Consider the following 15,952-nt stretch of genomic DNA (forward strand, 5'->3'; position numbering starts at 1 on the left):
AATGAAGGAAACATGCTCCCCTTACCTAGAGATTTGCAGACTGCAATGAAGGAAACATGCTCCCCTTACCTAGAGATTTGCAGACTGAAATGAGGGAAACATGCTCCCCTTACCTAGAGATTTGCAGGCTGCAATGAAGGAAACACGCTCCCCTTACCTAGAGATCTGCAGACGGTGATGGTTGCCTCCTCCAACAGCTTCGTCTCTGTACTGGAGAGAAGGGGAAAGGGGATTAATAACCACATCTTTAACTATGTGGGCATGAACCAACAAAATGAATACGTAAAATTGAAAAAAACTAACACTGTTTGGGAAAAAAACATGGTATGCAGCAGTGATTAAGATCAACAAAATTAAGTTACACTTCAATGAATGATGCACTTTGAGAATTTACTTCAATTCCAGGAAGAGACTCCTAAGAGCTAGCTCGGCCCTCCAGGCAGCCAAAGGGAGGGGGGGTTCAGTAGGAAGTGGGGAGACAGACATTCCCACAGCATGCACGCAACAGCCCAGGGCTTAAGGCAGGGACCTCCGGCTGACCAGTCCTAGAATCCCCACAGATACTGGTGTTTTCGTTCTTTAGGGTGGAGGCGGGGGGTCCCTTAATAGTAGGAGCTCTAAGAAGGCTGTGCTTCAAGTAGACCAACAAGAGGGAAGGAAGCGAGAGAACACATATATAACCTTCAATGATTGATACACCCAGAGACAGACAGACAGACAGACACAGATGTGACCCAAAGTGACAAGTGGGAAATCCGGATACGATGTATACAAGCATCCATCCGATCCCTTCTAATATTTGCAGAGGCAAGATGTTTCAGAGGAGCAAAGGAAACATACAGAGAGGCACAGAAAGAGAAGTACAGAGAGGCAGAAAATGAAATGCGTAACCAAGGATGTTAAGTCAAGAGGGAGTACACAGAATGGGAAGAATGCGTACAGTTTAAAACATGCAATACAAAGATGCATGTGCTAAAGCTAAAAGGAACGTAAGAAACACACAGAACAAAAATAGAACAAGATAAATTTAAGCCATCTGAAAGATTTTTTTTAAAAGCTTAAAACTGGCCAAATAGAAAGGTAACAGATCAAACAAAATATATGTTTGTGTATATATAATTATATTACATGTAAATATACTACATGCATGCGTGATGAAGACTATGTTTGTCACTTTTAAAAAAAATCATTTTTGGGGACTCGTACAACTCTTATCACAATCCATACATACATCAATTGTGTCAACCACATTTGTACATTTGTTGCCATCATCATTCTCAAAACATTTGCTTTTTACTTGAGCCCTTGGTATCGGCTCCTCATTTTCCCCTCCCGCCCTGTTAAGTCACTATTTAAAAAATAATAGTAATAAAAGCCTATACCACTAATATGATTCTTTCTCCCAAATCAACAAATGGGTGAAATACAATTCCTATCATAATCCCTGCAAGACTTTTTGTATCTGTGCACAACCTTATTATACAAACTTACACAAAAGGGCCACGGAACTGGAATAGCTAAAAGAATTTTGACAAGCCAGAAGGAAATGGGAGGACTGGCAGCTCCATTTCAGGACTTGTTAGTTGCAATAATCAAGAACAGAGTGATTAGGCTGGAAGCTAAGCCACTGTTCTTCCATCTGCCACAAGGCCACCCCATCCTGGGCAGGTTTCAGCAGAGCTTCCAGAGCGATCTACCCAGAAACTAGCCAATGAAAACCCTGTGTCTGACAACAGAGTATGACCTGACCCCAAGTGGAAAGGCACTCAGATGTACCAGCAATCATGAAAAGGGCGCAGCACCAAAACTCCCTTGACATCTGTGATTCAGAAACGTCATCACCCTGAACCACAGCCACTCCACAGAACAGTGCATCATGGCTAGTCTCTGCTGAACTATCTGAGGAACCAGGACTTCTGTCCTGGAGTGATGAAAATGTTCCCAATGTGATGCTGGCTGCGCCTCTCTGTAAACAATGTCTAATTCATTCAACTGGGTACCTTAAATGGGTGAACTCGATAGTCTCTGAAATGCATCGCGATTAAAGTGTTTGAAAAAGGATAAAAAGAAAGCTAAATGTCTAAGAAGCCCTGGTGACACAGTGGGTTTTCCAATGGGTTGTGAAACAAAGTGCCAACCCACCCGCCGTAGGCTTTGTGGATAAAGATTTACAACTTCTACTCTGTCCTATTAGGTTGTTCTGAGAAGAAAATCAACTTGATGGCAGTGAGTTTGATGGTTTGGGAGCTGAGCATCACTCTCTATGGGACCAAAGTGGTCACTGCAGCCAGAAGATCAGCCAGGGAAGCTGAGGGAGCAACGGCTTCCGCTACTCGGGAAGGAGCCACCCAAAAAGCAGGGGGAGAATGGCTGCCAACTCAAAAAAGGTAGCCACGCCAGCGCACTGCACGTGGAAAGCACTGGGCTGGTGTGCTTTGCTGTTCATATTGTCAACTCGGCTGTTGGCCAAGTGACAGGCTAGGCACCCACCAAACAAGACCAATCACAGCCCACTCGTGTGTGACAAACGTGCACAAGCCCTTCAACAAAAGAAGAGACAGTCTTTGGGACAAGTGGTGCTGGAGAAAGTGCCCATCGATAGGCAAAAATTACCTGAAAGAAAAAAATTACAGATTTAAATATGAAACCATCATACTTTTAGGGAAGAACGCTCGGGGCCCTAGGGCTTGGTCAAGAGTTCTCAGACATGTCACCAAAGGCATGCGTTCCAGCCGTCGAGGGAAAACATCAATGTGAAAATGGTGGCTATGCCTTCAATGCATTGTTTTGAGGCCTAGACTCAAGTATTCAGCATGAAAGCATGTGTGTAAAAGCTACATGATCAAATTCAGACAGGGAAGAGGGAAGGGGGCTAGAAGAAGTGAGGGAGCTCCTCACTACTCAAGTATGGTTTCTTTATAAAGAATAAAATCATTTTTTTAAAAAAACTGAAGCAAAAATAAGAAACTGTTAAAATGTGCTAAATCCTGTGAGTGAGTCTATGGAGGGATACTAGCTATACGCTTTAATCTTGGGAGTATTTCATAAATAACTTCCTGATGTAACAAAAAGCAAGCCAGACATAACTGTTTACATAGACCGCATCGGCACACGGAAGGCCAGGACTGAGAGCAGATGGTGCTGCTGGGAAAAAGAACGAGGGAGGCAAAATCAAGATTCACCCGGAGCAAAGCTTGGGAAAAAAAAAATCACTCGTGGCACCTGAACTAGCAGGACCTGCATTGTTTACCTGTCCCACAGGTGAGCCTACACCCGCTAGGTAAACTTCTACAGCTGGGCACATTTTCAGAGACTCAGCTGGTTTAGACTTAGTAGACAGGGCTTTCTACTCCCCTAACGAGCTACAGTCTCGGAAATTTATAGGGGCGATTCCACCCTGTCCTACAGGGTCACTGTGAGTTGGAATCAACTCAATGACAGTGAGTTTGAGTGCTATTCTCCAAAATAAATTTTAAAAAGACACATTTCATCTCTTAGGTGATTTACGGGAAACTGTGAGCTATGCATTATACTACTAACTGCTAGGTTCAAACCCACCGCTCGGCAGGAGAATGATGGGCTGCCTGCTTCCGTTGAGATTCACAGCCTCAGAAATTCTAAGTAAGGAGCAGTTCTCCTCTGTCCTGTAGAGGTGGTCTATGTTAAAACCTAAGAAAAAGCAACTGGCAAGATCGAAAGCCTGCTTCCATGGAAATTGAACTTCAGAAGCAAAGAGAAAGAAGCTCCTTTTCTTTAAATTTACTAAAGAAAACTCATTTGACGACTGCTCCTTGATGCTGAGGGAGCAGAGCATACCGATTCCAAATGGCATTCCCATTCTAGCTCAACTAGCTACGTGCCTTGTGCTGATTTCTTAAATCCATGCTTCCTTAGTTTTCTATCCTGAACAATATCAGCAAACTACAGTTCTTGTAATTATCAAATTAAGTCATACAAAATGTGCAAAGCCTTAGAACAGTGCATGGCACAAAGGAAATCCTCTATAAGTAGCTTGAGCTGGTGGCACATCAGGTTAAGCAGCAAGCTGCTCACTGCCGGTTTGGTGATTCAAACCCACCAGGTGCTCTCTACCGGACAAAGATGAGACTGCTGTAAAGATTCACTGTCTCGAAGCAGCAGTTCTACCGTCTTGTGGGTCAACGTGAGTCAGACTCACAACAGCAGGTTGGTTGATTGTTCAGGCTTTCTTCCTCACTCGTTTACATTGAAATACAGGTACTGTTTTGAGAATGATGAGGGCAACAAATGCACAAATGTGTACATTCACAATTGATGTATGTATGGATTGTGATAAGAATTGTATGAGCCCCCAATAAAATGATTTTTTTTAAAAAGAAGCTAAAAAAACAAAACAGGCAATGCCTTTTCTTTCCCTGTACCCTCCCAATGATTCTCCAAGCACGTCCTAACTATTAGTGCATTGAATCTCCATGAAAACAGTTACAAATCCTACTTTTATAGATAAGCATGCTGAGCTTTCCAAGAAATGTAAGTAACATTCTTGGAACCAGAGATCTAGGAAAAACAAAGGCCGGCTTTCATGTCTAGAAACCACGGGACGACACTTCACACTGTATGTTCTGTACAGCCGGCAAACAGCACAGCCGGTCGGCCAGCACCCCTGCGCTCTGCGGGCTGTCGCTGGTGCGGAAGCATTTTCAAAAGACATCCAGAGGCACAAAGACTTTCTGGAAGAGCATTCTAGAAAAAATGTGGACAAAAGCTGATGGCTTTGGTGAACTCTAGCACTACGCTGTCCAAAATCGTAGCCACTAGCCACAGGTTGCCCCTGATCACTTGCAATGTTGCTGGTGAGATCGGACAGAAATAGACAGAGCCCAGCTGTCAAAGACTGCGCAAGAAAAAATGGACAGGACTGCTCATTAATCTTTATATTGATTAGATCATATTTAGACTAGATCACCGTAAGTAAGAGCTATTATCAGGAGCCCAGGTGGCACAGGGCTTACATGTGGGCCGACTAACAACAGGTCCACAGTTCAAAAGCAAAGGCCGCTCAGGAGAAAGATGAGTCTCTGCTCCCATCAACAGGTACAGTCTCAGAAATCCACAAAGACAGGTCTACTGGTCCTGCAGCATTGCTAAGCACTGAAATGGACCAGTGGCGGTGAGTTTAGTTTTGGGCGTGAGTACTAAAATTAATCTCACCTGTTCCTTACCTTTTGAATGGGACTAGAGAACACTCTGAATTACACCTGTGGCTTATAGATCTGTCAGACAGAGAACATGCCTCACAGGCACGATGACTCTGAGTCGAGTCGACTGGGAGGCAGTAAGTTTTAGTTTATCCCCTGTACCATGTCTGCCTGCTGGCCTCCCTCCATCTGCTCACCTAACTACTCACAGGGGAGGGGGAGGGAGCCAGGTGTGTTCGGCAAACTCCCAGACCCACTCTCTGGCCACAGCTGACTAAATCATGGCAGGCATCTGAGCCGAGACAAGCCAGAGTCAAGGGGCATTGAGCCCTGAGCTGGAAAGGCAAGCTCTCCCTGTGGTCAACACATCCTCTGTCCACTGAGAAGCAGAGAAAGCTAGTGGGGATCCCGCTGGCCTTCCCTTTCTTGGCGCCAGGTTCTTTGAACGGTGGTCCTGACCCTGGATCCTGTGAGACTTTGCTCTCTTTATTATATGTGCCCACCTCTTCAGGGACTGTGCCAAACACACGGATTTCTGCTAAGAGCCAAAAGACTGAATTAAGAAATGCTCATCAGGTTCAATAATACACATGAGAGTACTGGTTGGCAAGAAGTTAGAACTATGAATTACCTGGTTTAGTGGTGACTCAGATAAACAAGCAAAGGACTGGAAAGAGCTCTACGAGTGAGGTTAGGAGAGAGACCATAAGCATAAAATCTGCTTCGGCACTGCTTCCACTTTTGTCAGTCAAGCATCACTTTTCAAGCTGGCTGAAACCAAGGGCTTCCATGATATGAAGGGGCTTCAAAACGTTCATGGAAGAATTCATTCTTTTTTCACTCCGGTTTCTTGTAGGCTTCCTGAGGAAGCTTCCATTGTGAAAGCTACAGCCTGCAAACGCTTCTAAATTCACTCCCTCAATAAAAGTTTTCTGGGGTGCCTGGGCCAGGCTGGGCTCTACAAAAGATGCTGCCGCTGCCTCTGCCTCCAGGGTCCATGGGCGAAGACACCGAGGGACTACTGACTGGGTGCAGGGGAAGAGCCAAGGCCAAGACTAGCCCTGCGTTTGAGTGCACCCAATCTCCAAGGGGAGGTATCAGGGAGGACATTCTGGAGGAAGCAACTGTCCAATCTGAAAGAGAAGTCAGGCAGGCCGACAAAAGTGGAGAACTTTCCAAGCAGAAGGAATCGTGTAGGAAAAGGCAGAGCAGTCGGAGAGAGCCTGCAGTGCTCTAGGAAATGGAGGTTGATAAACCCAGGCACATGTCACAGCACAAGGCTGGAGACGTGTTCCCAAGGGCTGGGCTATAAGGTTCCATTTTCTCAACGTATCCCTAAAACAAACCCACTGGTTGTTCCTTTTGTTGCCCAAACAGGTTCTGATTCTGTTTTATTAACAGTATTATTAACAACAAAAAACAAAAGAAAGATGAATTTCAATAAACACTAGAAAGGTTGGTTTGGACATCACTTCCTCCTGGAACCTAAGAGCGACTCGGGCCCTCCTCTGCTCCGAAAGCCCCCAAAAACATAAAGCATAATCCCATCTTCTTCTCTGTGACCCTCCTCCGCCCCAGCTCCTCATGCATCGCAGTGACCCAACCGAGTAACATGTTACTGTTGTCCGGTGCCATCAGCCAGTTGTGGCGCGTGGTGGCCCTCTGCACAACAGAAGGAAACACTGCACAGTGCTGCACCAGCCTCACAATCGCTTGAACGTCTGAGCCCATCCACGCAGCCCCTGTGCCACTTCATCTCGCCAAGGGCCTACCTCTCTTTCGCCTCCCCTCCACTTTACCAAACACGGTGGCCTTCCCCAGGGATTGGCCTCTCCTGACAACATGTCCAAATTGCCATCCTTGCCTCTAATACAGATTGATTCCTTTTTCCAACACAGATTGATTTGTCCTTTGAGAAGTCCACGGTACTTTCAGCATTCTTCTCCAGCAGCACAAGTCATATGCATCGGTCCTTCTACAGCCTTCCTTACTCACTGCCCAACTCTCACGTGCTGAGGAGGCAATGGAGAATACCATGGCTTGGGGGCCAGGTGCACCTCCGTCCTCAAAGTAACATACTTGCTGTTCAAGACTCTGAAGAGGTCCTGTGAAGGTTTTCCTAATGCAGCTCATCTTGTGATCTCGACTGCTGCTTCCAGGAGGGCTGTGGATCCAAGCAAGACAACTTCAGCGTTTTCTCCTCTGAGCAGGATGTGATGATCTACTGGTCCAGTTGTGAGGACCTGAGTCTTCTTTACATCGAGTCATATTCCACACTGAACTGTAATCCGTGTGACTTTTGTCAGCTAGCTTCAAGCCCTTCTCATTTTCAGCAAGCGAGGCTGTACTAGCTGCATGCTGCAGGTAGTTCATACGGCTCCCTCCGGTCTTGATGGCACACTCTTCTCCCTGTAAGCCAGCTTCTCTGATGATTTGCTCAGTGTACCTAGTGACACAGCAAGCAGTTAATAAAACTTTATTGAGAGAATGAATGCCGTTGCCAGACACGTCATTACTGGAGGATGAATCATTCCCTCCTGCCCCTCAGGAGGCAGCCCTGGTGGCACCGTGATCTGAACCCACTAGCCACTCTGAGGGAGAACAATGAGGCAGTTTTGTTCCGCAAAGATTGATAGCTTTGGAAACCCTGTGGGGCAAGCAGTTCTACGCGCTCCGTGGGGCTGCTAGGAGCTGGAATACCTCAGCAGTGCTGGGTTGTTTGGCACCTCAGGAAACTCGTCCCCTCTTTTCAGCCTTAAAGGCTCTCTCAGGAAACTCTGTCCCCCTCTGCCCTCCTTAGAACCCTTCACGTGAGCAGGATCTGAAGCAATACCAAGGCCACTACCCAGGTCAGACGCATGGTCAGGGCCCAGATATAAAATCTACACAATGAGAGAAAAGGTCTCATTCACCCCTGCATCCCTCACCATGCCTGGTTCAGTGGCTGCACCGGAGGCAAACACTTGGCAAATTAAGGATGCATGGACCTCTACTGTGGGGTTCTTGCCATTTCTGCACTCTGTAGCTTTACTTATTTCTACAAAGGAAATCAGCCAGAGTGGCCCTGCCAAAAGCAACACGCTGGTTGTTATAATAGAATTCCTTTCCTCCCGTCCCTCCATATTCCAATTTTCTTGGAACATCTGAAGAATAATCTGCTTTCCCATTTGCGTGATTGAAAGCTATAATGAGGTGGTAAGCAACTGGGGCGGCTGGTCACTGCTGCTGCCTGCTACAGGCATCGATGCTCAGCCTGTGCTAAACAAATGAGCTCAGAGGTTCTGGCAGCAGGCAACCAACAATCACTGCAGTAACTAGAAGGTACATGGCACTGCAAAAAGTATGCCAATGGTGTAAAGACAGTGACAATTAGAAAGTGGGTGTTGTTTCTAAAGGCAGATTTGAGGCACTGGAAGCATGAGGGGAAGGGGGGGGAGGAGTCAAAGGGATAGCAGCCGTTAGCTATGTTAACACTTATTAACTTAGTGCCACACCAAGCACTTCAAGCCTACTGAATACACAAAACGGGGCGCTGTGAAACACATGGATAAGAGAAGTTTAGAGGTAAATACTTAAAACTAGTCATCTCCAGCGCCCTGGACCCTTCTCCAGTGACTAGTCTTTCCTAAGACCATGTCCAAACTAAGCAAGTGGAAGTATCACCATCCTCACTTCGAAGGAGCATTCTAGTTGTGTTCTTCAAAGACAACTTTGTTCATTCTTCCGTGCTACGTGCAATGTTTGCCGACAGCAGGGAACATACCAATGCCTCCTCCTTTTTCATTTGCACTGCCCAGTCTTTATGCACTGGACACAGCTGACAAGCCCACAGCTTGGGTCAGGCTGAGCTCAGTCATCCAAGTTACGTGTTCCTTTTTAAAGCTTTAAAGAGAGCTTTTGTAACAAATGTGTCCAATGCAGGACACTGTTTGATCTCCTGATTGCTTATTCCATGGGCCCCGAGTCTGATCCAAGTAGAATAAAATGCAACTGCATTTTCTCCCTCCGTCGATCATGGGTTTTCTTCATTGGTCCGGTTGTTAAGGATACTCATTTTCTTCACTTTCAGTCATTATCCATACTGAAGAGTACGGCCACTCAATTTGGCAAAGATCGTCAATTAACAAAACTCATGCACACTGAGCCCACACAAAGCCCAGGCTGTGAACCATTACTTAAAAAAAAAAAACAAAAAAACCCAGCAAAAAGCATATGCCTCTGGCATAATACAGAGAGTGCAAGTCAAGAGACTACTTACTCCCTTAAGGTCCAGGTTCTCCATTTCCAATAGATATGACTTAGGCAAGTTGCTGGAGTCTATACGTGAACATGAGAGCACACATTGTAAACCACCGTTTGTTACATGTTCATTATAGCAGAACGTGTACAATATTCCTGAAATAACAAAATTACAGTGATGGAAGAGTGATGAAAAACTCCTACAGATCAGGCATCGGGCTCGGAGATGGATGTGGCCCTACAGGGAAAGCACAAGGGAGCCTGGTTGTGAAGAAAGAGCTCCGATATCCTGATTGCGGTTGTGGTTACACACATCGACACATGGTAACATTGTGAAAGAATGTATCTGTAACTACTGACTTCTGAACGTGCTCTGTAGAGGGTACCCCCGTAAATGTTCTGATTTGGATATACTACTTCAGAATGTATTTAAGGGTATGTACACCTCCCTGTATATTTCTATTCAGGTTTTTAGAAATCTGTAATTATTTCAAAATAGCAAGTTCTAAAAATTGAGTAATAAAAACTCAAAGCTATATGAAAATTTACATAAATGTTTTTTTAAAATATATACATATATGAATAGTTCTGCATGTAGAATATTATCCTATAAGAATGGCTGTGTGGGAGGGAGGGGGAAAATGAGGACCTAATGCCGGGGGCTTAAGTGGAGAGGAAATGTTTTGAGAATGATGAGGGCAATGAGTGTACAAATGCATTTTACACAATTGATGTATGTATGGATTGTGATAAGAGTTGTATGAGCCCCTAATAAAATGATTTAAAAAAGAATTGTATGAGCCCCCAATAAAATGATTTTTTTTAAAAAAAAGAAAAAATAATGGCTGTGTGACTGGCTTTAACAACTTACTATGCTTTGGATCTTATTCAAAATCTGTAAACCTATCATTTGTAACGACTGTACTTTGTTCTACTATGCAGACATAGCATTTCTGTTTCTTTATCCATTGTCCTTTCTGGTGGGCATTTGGGTTGATAGCAATGTTCTGCAATAGTAATGAACATCTTGACACATAGATGGGAGGGGAGTCAACAAGTGCTGGCTACAAATTCATTTAAAAAAAACAAAATAAACGAAGACATGAAAAAATAACAATTTATAAATTATCAAAGGTTCGTGAGGGAGGGAGGGTGGAGGAGGGAGGGGAAAAAATTAGGAACTGATACCAAGGGCTCAAGTAGAAAGAAAATGTATTGAGAATGATGAGGGCAACAAATGTACCAATGTGCTTAACACAATGGATGGATGGATGGATTGTGATAAGAGCTGTACAAGCCCCAATAAAATGATTTTTTTTAAAATCAAATGTGAATCATCGTTTTTAACAATCTTCTATCGAGGTGTTTCCATCTCTCTCACCCTTCTCCCAAGGATTCTGCACTCTTCAATTTACACCACATCATAACAGCAGTTTGGGCATCGGCAAAAGACTCAAGTCATGTTCCTTTCAAATATTCTTGGACTTTGGAAAACAAAATGAGGGGGCAAGATCAAGGCTACAGGGAGGATGGGGAAAGGTTCTCAACAGAATTCTAGAGCTGCCCTTGCTAAAGTGAAGAAATGAGCAGGTGTGTTGTTGTGGCAGGAAAAAATTCCTCAGCGCAACCTGGCTGGCTCTTTTTCTCCTTCTGAGAGGATCCCCGGCTCGAGACTGCACTGGGCTGGCAGATCCGCTCAGAAGCCACTGTCTTATGGCTATTTGTTTTAAGAAGCCCTAACGTGACTAAGACTCGTGCATGACACTGAACTTGTCTGCAGCCACCCACTGATCACAGACATTCACACGGTTCCACTGGAAGGAACCCACCCAAGTATGGCCCGGAAACCCTAGAAGCAACCCTTTTTGGCTTGCCCTCCTGTCTGTCCACTTGTACATATATTTTTAACTTTTCCAGTTATCTTCATCGTCTATATTCTAGTAGTATAATTGCTAGGTCAATGAACACTTCTGTTCTGATTGATATTGCTACATTACACTCCAGTAAGATTTAACCAATTAGCATTCCCACCATGAGTGCATAGCTGTGGCTTATAAGCTCACACACATTGCTAAGTTACAAACCCAGATCTTTCGACATCAAACCCAGTGATTTTTTTAGCCTTGTATAAGCATGTGTCAACAGTTGGACGCATATGAACCTTTACTGCATATACAGATTTTAGTTCCATGGCCTACAGAGAGGAATTCATAACGGATGCGATATCTAATTATAGCAAACTATTAGGAGGCCATGGTGAATTTAGCAAAATTTCTATTCAATACGGCCTAAGTTTTTCGTCTGTACCAGCCCATCAATCTTTGTATTAACTCATATGGGGCTGGGCACATCAATAACTCGAGTGCTTAATGTCTCTTGGGACTGAAATTCTGTTGCTACGATCCACTGGCTTGTGTCAAGCAACTCTGGCCTGAATTTCCCACCAGATGGAATAATGAAGAGGCTACAGAAAGGTTTGGTTGGAGTAGAAAAAGTAAAAACTTAGCAAATAATAAGTAAAAGGCGGCATTTGAAGTTTCCATGATACAGACAGATGATGGGCTGCGTGCCTGCCTTTTGGCGAGGATCAAGTGGGAAGACAGAGGCTCGACTGTACTGCCCACGTGTGCCGAAATATCTCCAAATGTCATCGGCCACAATTCCCGAGGCGACCGCAGAGAAGTGAAACCATCCTGGCCTTGATGATTGGATCCCTCTCTGCCGCAGCCTCGGGGGACAGTGGCCTGGTTCATGCATGAAGGGCTAGAGAGGTGGGTGATGAGTGGTAAAGGCACACATCCTTTCACGAGCCAACAGAGTACCACGGGAGATGTCTAGCAGTTTTCCAAAGCTGAGATAGGGGAAGGGAAGCTGGTTTTAAATGAACCCTGTAGCTCAAGAATTCAATTTCCACACCCAAAATAGATGTCACAAAGGTCATCTAGTAAAAGCCCTATCACTGTCACACTGAGAACGACTGACGAGCTGTACTGACGGAATTTCAGTCAGCTGTATGAGAGGCCCGGCAGGCTACAATGTCAAGGAAGCTTGAGGTGACCGGCGTCAGGTTCACGCTGCTCACTAATGCCCTCTATCACAGTGCCGATACACAGCGCCACGGGGGTCTGCTGGTAACCCTTTGGAGGTTTCTACCAATCAACTCTTCTTTCTTTTCTAATCCCTCTAATCTTTTCTACCAACCCCTCTGTCTCTTCTTCGTTTACTCATTTTCTGAGTCTTAAGTAACACAATGACGTACCAATGGGCACAGCCAAGCCATGTTGTTGGCACTCAGGAACGAGAAGAAAGTGGCTGTATAGTCCATGGTCTAGAAGAGGAGCTTACCAATTGGTTCTAGAACCGCAATGCACCCTAAAGAGAGGGTCCTCTGGTCATCACTCAAATGAAGTATTTTAAGTGCAATATAAAATTAGACTTCTAAAAAATTAATACAGAGAAAATTCATTTTTTAAAAGTAATAATTACAACTAAGCACACACTTAGTAAGACTTCCATAATTTGAATTCCACTAATCCAGAATATGGGTTTTACGGGATTTTTGTACACAAAAAGATGAGTCAATAAACAACATTAATCTGAGGATAAGTAAATCCACAACAGGCTTTAAAGTCTGAAGGAATTTTTTTAGTTTGGGTTTTCTTTTTCCTCTCTTTGCCAAGAACTGGTTTTCTGAAACCTGACAAGTACAAAGATTCAAAATAATATTCAACTTTTAAAAATCATTTTATTGGGGGCTTGTCCAACTCTTATCAAAATCCATATATACATCCATTGTGTCAAGCACATTTGTACATTTGCTGCCATCATCATTCTCAAAATATTTGCTTTCTACTTGAACCCTTGTTATCAGCTCCTCATTTTTCCCCTTCCGTCCCCGCTCCCCCTCCTTCATGAACCCTTGATAATTTATAAATTATTATTATTTTGTCCTATCTTACACTGTCCGATGTCTCCCTTCACCCACTTTTCTGTTGTCCATCCCCCAGGGAGGAGGTTATACGTAGAGCCTTGTAATTGGTTCCCCCTTTCTACCCCACCCTCCCTCCACACAATATTCCATTTTTTAACGTCAGGTAAAACCATATCAGTCTTTCATGCTTGTTCCTAACACTTGACACAAAGCCACGGTGACACAAACACTACCAACCGCGCTGCCAGTGAGTCCATTCCGACTCCTAGTGACATTCCATAGGATTTCTGAGGTTGTGAAATCGTGACAGGAGCAGACAGTCTCATCTCCCTCCTTTGGAGCGGCTGGTAGATTTGAATCACCAACCTTGAGGTGAGTAGTTCAAAACCTACTCAACAGAGCCACAGTGCTTCTTCTGACTCGGGAAGGATGGTGCTGTTCGGCTAACACTGAGTTGAAACTGATCTTTTTTTTAATGTTTCAACAAGGAAGGAAGGAAGAACTTTGGGAAAAGCATTATTGAACCTCTACCAAAAAAAAAAAATCCTCCTTAGAGAGACTCCTCTAGTATTTTAATTGAATTTGAAAATAAACTTGCTAATTAGAAGGCACTTTGCATTTTGGGTCGCACTTTATACTACACCAAGTTCTTTCACCTGGATCATCTCATCTCAATGTTTAAGAAATCTGGAGAAGTTGACCGAGTACCCCTGTGTTACTAGTAACAGAAACAGAAAAACTAATTACCCTGCCCAAGGTCATAACATAAGATGAAAACATCTCTCGCTTCTGGTGCAATACTCTTAAGCACTCCTTTCCAAAATATGAGTAATACACTCGATGCGCGCTCAAGGTGGACTCAGGTGACCTGGTGGTGCAGTGGATTATGCCGTGGGCTGTGACCCAGGCCAGCAGTTTGAAACCACTCATGAGAAAGGAGAGGGTTTCTACTCCCCAAGAGACGCAGTCTCAGAACCCCTCAAGACTGTCCGACTCTGTCCTACAGGGTCACTCTGAGTTGGAACTGACTGACGGGAGGGCAGCGAGTGAGGAAAGGTGGACTTAATGGAGCATCAATCTAGAACCTCCACCAGCAGCTATGTGGAATCTCTTTGTAAGCCCAAAGAAGTTGTATCGCAATCTAAATAGTATTTAAAAATGTGAATGACACTGGACAGGAATAAAGTACTTTTTTTTTTTCCTTTTTAACTCTAATAAGCAAAGGCATAAGACGTCTTTTTTTCTAACTGCCAAGAAACCACAGTCCTGAAGCCGGCTTTTTCCATTACAGATACCTGGCTTCAAAGCGTTCAATGGTTTGGACCGGATTCCTAGTAGTTTTGCGCACACCAATCTCCTCTGTGGGTTCTCAGTGATGGAAGACGTCAAGCCATAGTTCAAGTTCTTCCATGAGAAGCAGATGGGCAGAGGGTTCAGAAATGACTTGTTGGGGAGGAAAAAATTATACAAAGATTTCCTGAACACAGATCTGATGGACAGAGTAACCATAATGACAGAGCTCATAAAATAAACACTTAGAAGTTTTGAATCCCTCTCACTGAAAATTCTGCCATAAAACTCACAAAATTTGGTATTTCAGATTAAGGATGTCCTTCTTAGCCCACAACATGCATAGTGTCAGTTTAAGACACGAGCTGAATCAATCAACAAGTAGCCATTCAGGCAGGGAGAGCGACATTTGTAAAGACATGCTCCCCTTACCTTAGCAGAGACAGAGTTATAGAAATCATTCACAAAACTAACAAGAATCAGCCCATTCAGTAGGTATATGGTGGGAATGTGTAAATGGGCCTATTCATAGGGAAAAGTCAAAGGACAAAAACTGCATACAAAATTTATGATAGCAATTTTAATGCACCCAACAGAACTAAAAGGGCTCATATTCCTATGATTCACAGACGACCCTATATGCTGCCTTTCAACTTCAACTTTCATTATTAAAATGCCAAAATTTCCGTAATTACCATGCTTAATGCTGTTGTACCGATTTTCTCAATAAAGTAACCAAAATAAATGGCTAAATAATTTAGATTCCAATCAACACAGTGAGAAAAGAATGAAAACTTACTGGGCCTCTGACTGCAGTGCTATGTACAATACTGCCACATTTCCCGTTTTCACATCATTGCCCTCACAGTGGTTTGGACTTGTACTTTCAGGATTCGATCACACCTAGGCGAACTCAAGCGTCCTCTAAAACGATTTTGCAGACCCTATTACCGTCCAGTCGGTTCCTACTCAGAGCAACTCTGAAAAGCAGAGCAGAACCGCCCCATCGGGTTTCCAAGGCTGTCATGTTTAGAGAAGCCGATTGCCACATTTTTCTCGTGTACAGTGGCTGGTGGGTTTGAACCGCTGACCTTTCAATTAGCAACCAAGTACTTAACCACTGTGCCACCAAAGCTCAAGATGTTGTACTGTTTTCTTTGTTGTTGTGTTTTGTTTTGTTCTTTGTCAGTGGTTTGTTGTTGTTTTGTTGTACATTGGTGCTTGGTTTTGCTCTGTCATGTTTTTGTGCATGTTATTATCTCCGCAGGTCTGTCTAAATAAGATAGGCTGGATGAACAATCTGGAGGAGAAAACA

At 44.0% G+C, this 15,952-nt stretch overlaps 1 protein-coding gene across 2 annotated transcripts in view; it reads right to left on the reverse strand.

Annotated features, from left to right (window-relative positions):
- The window catches only part of DYM (dymeclin), a 315,716-nt gene that overhangs the window by 275,293 nt on the left and 24,471 nt on the right, over positions 1-15,952 (reverse strand). For both annotated transcript variants that reach the window (XM_045296193.1, XM_045296192.1), the window contains exon 3: positions 158-210. In XM_045296193.1, coding sequence (XP_045152128.1) covers positions 158-210 — 53 coding nt within the window. The remainder of the gene's footprint in view (positions 1-157; positions 211-15,952) is intronic.

The sequence above is a fragment of the Echinops telfairi genome, unplaced genomic scaffold (assembly GCF_000313985.2).
Source record: "Echinops telfairi isolate 266 unplaced genomic scaffold, ASM31398v2 ScPeMD7_7400;HRSCAF=8409, whole genome shotgun sequence".
Lineage (NCBI taxonomy): Eukaryota > Metazoa > Chordata > Mammalia > Afrosoricida > Tenrecidae > Echinops > Echinops telfairi.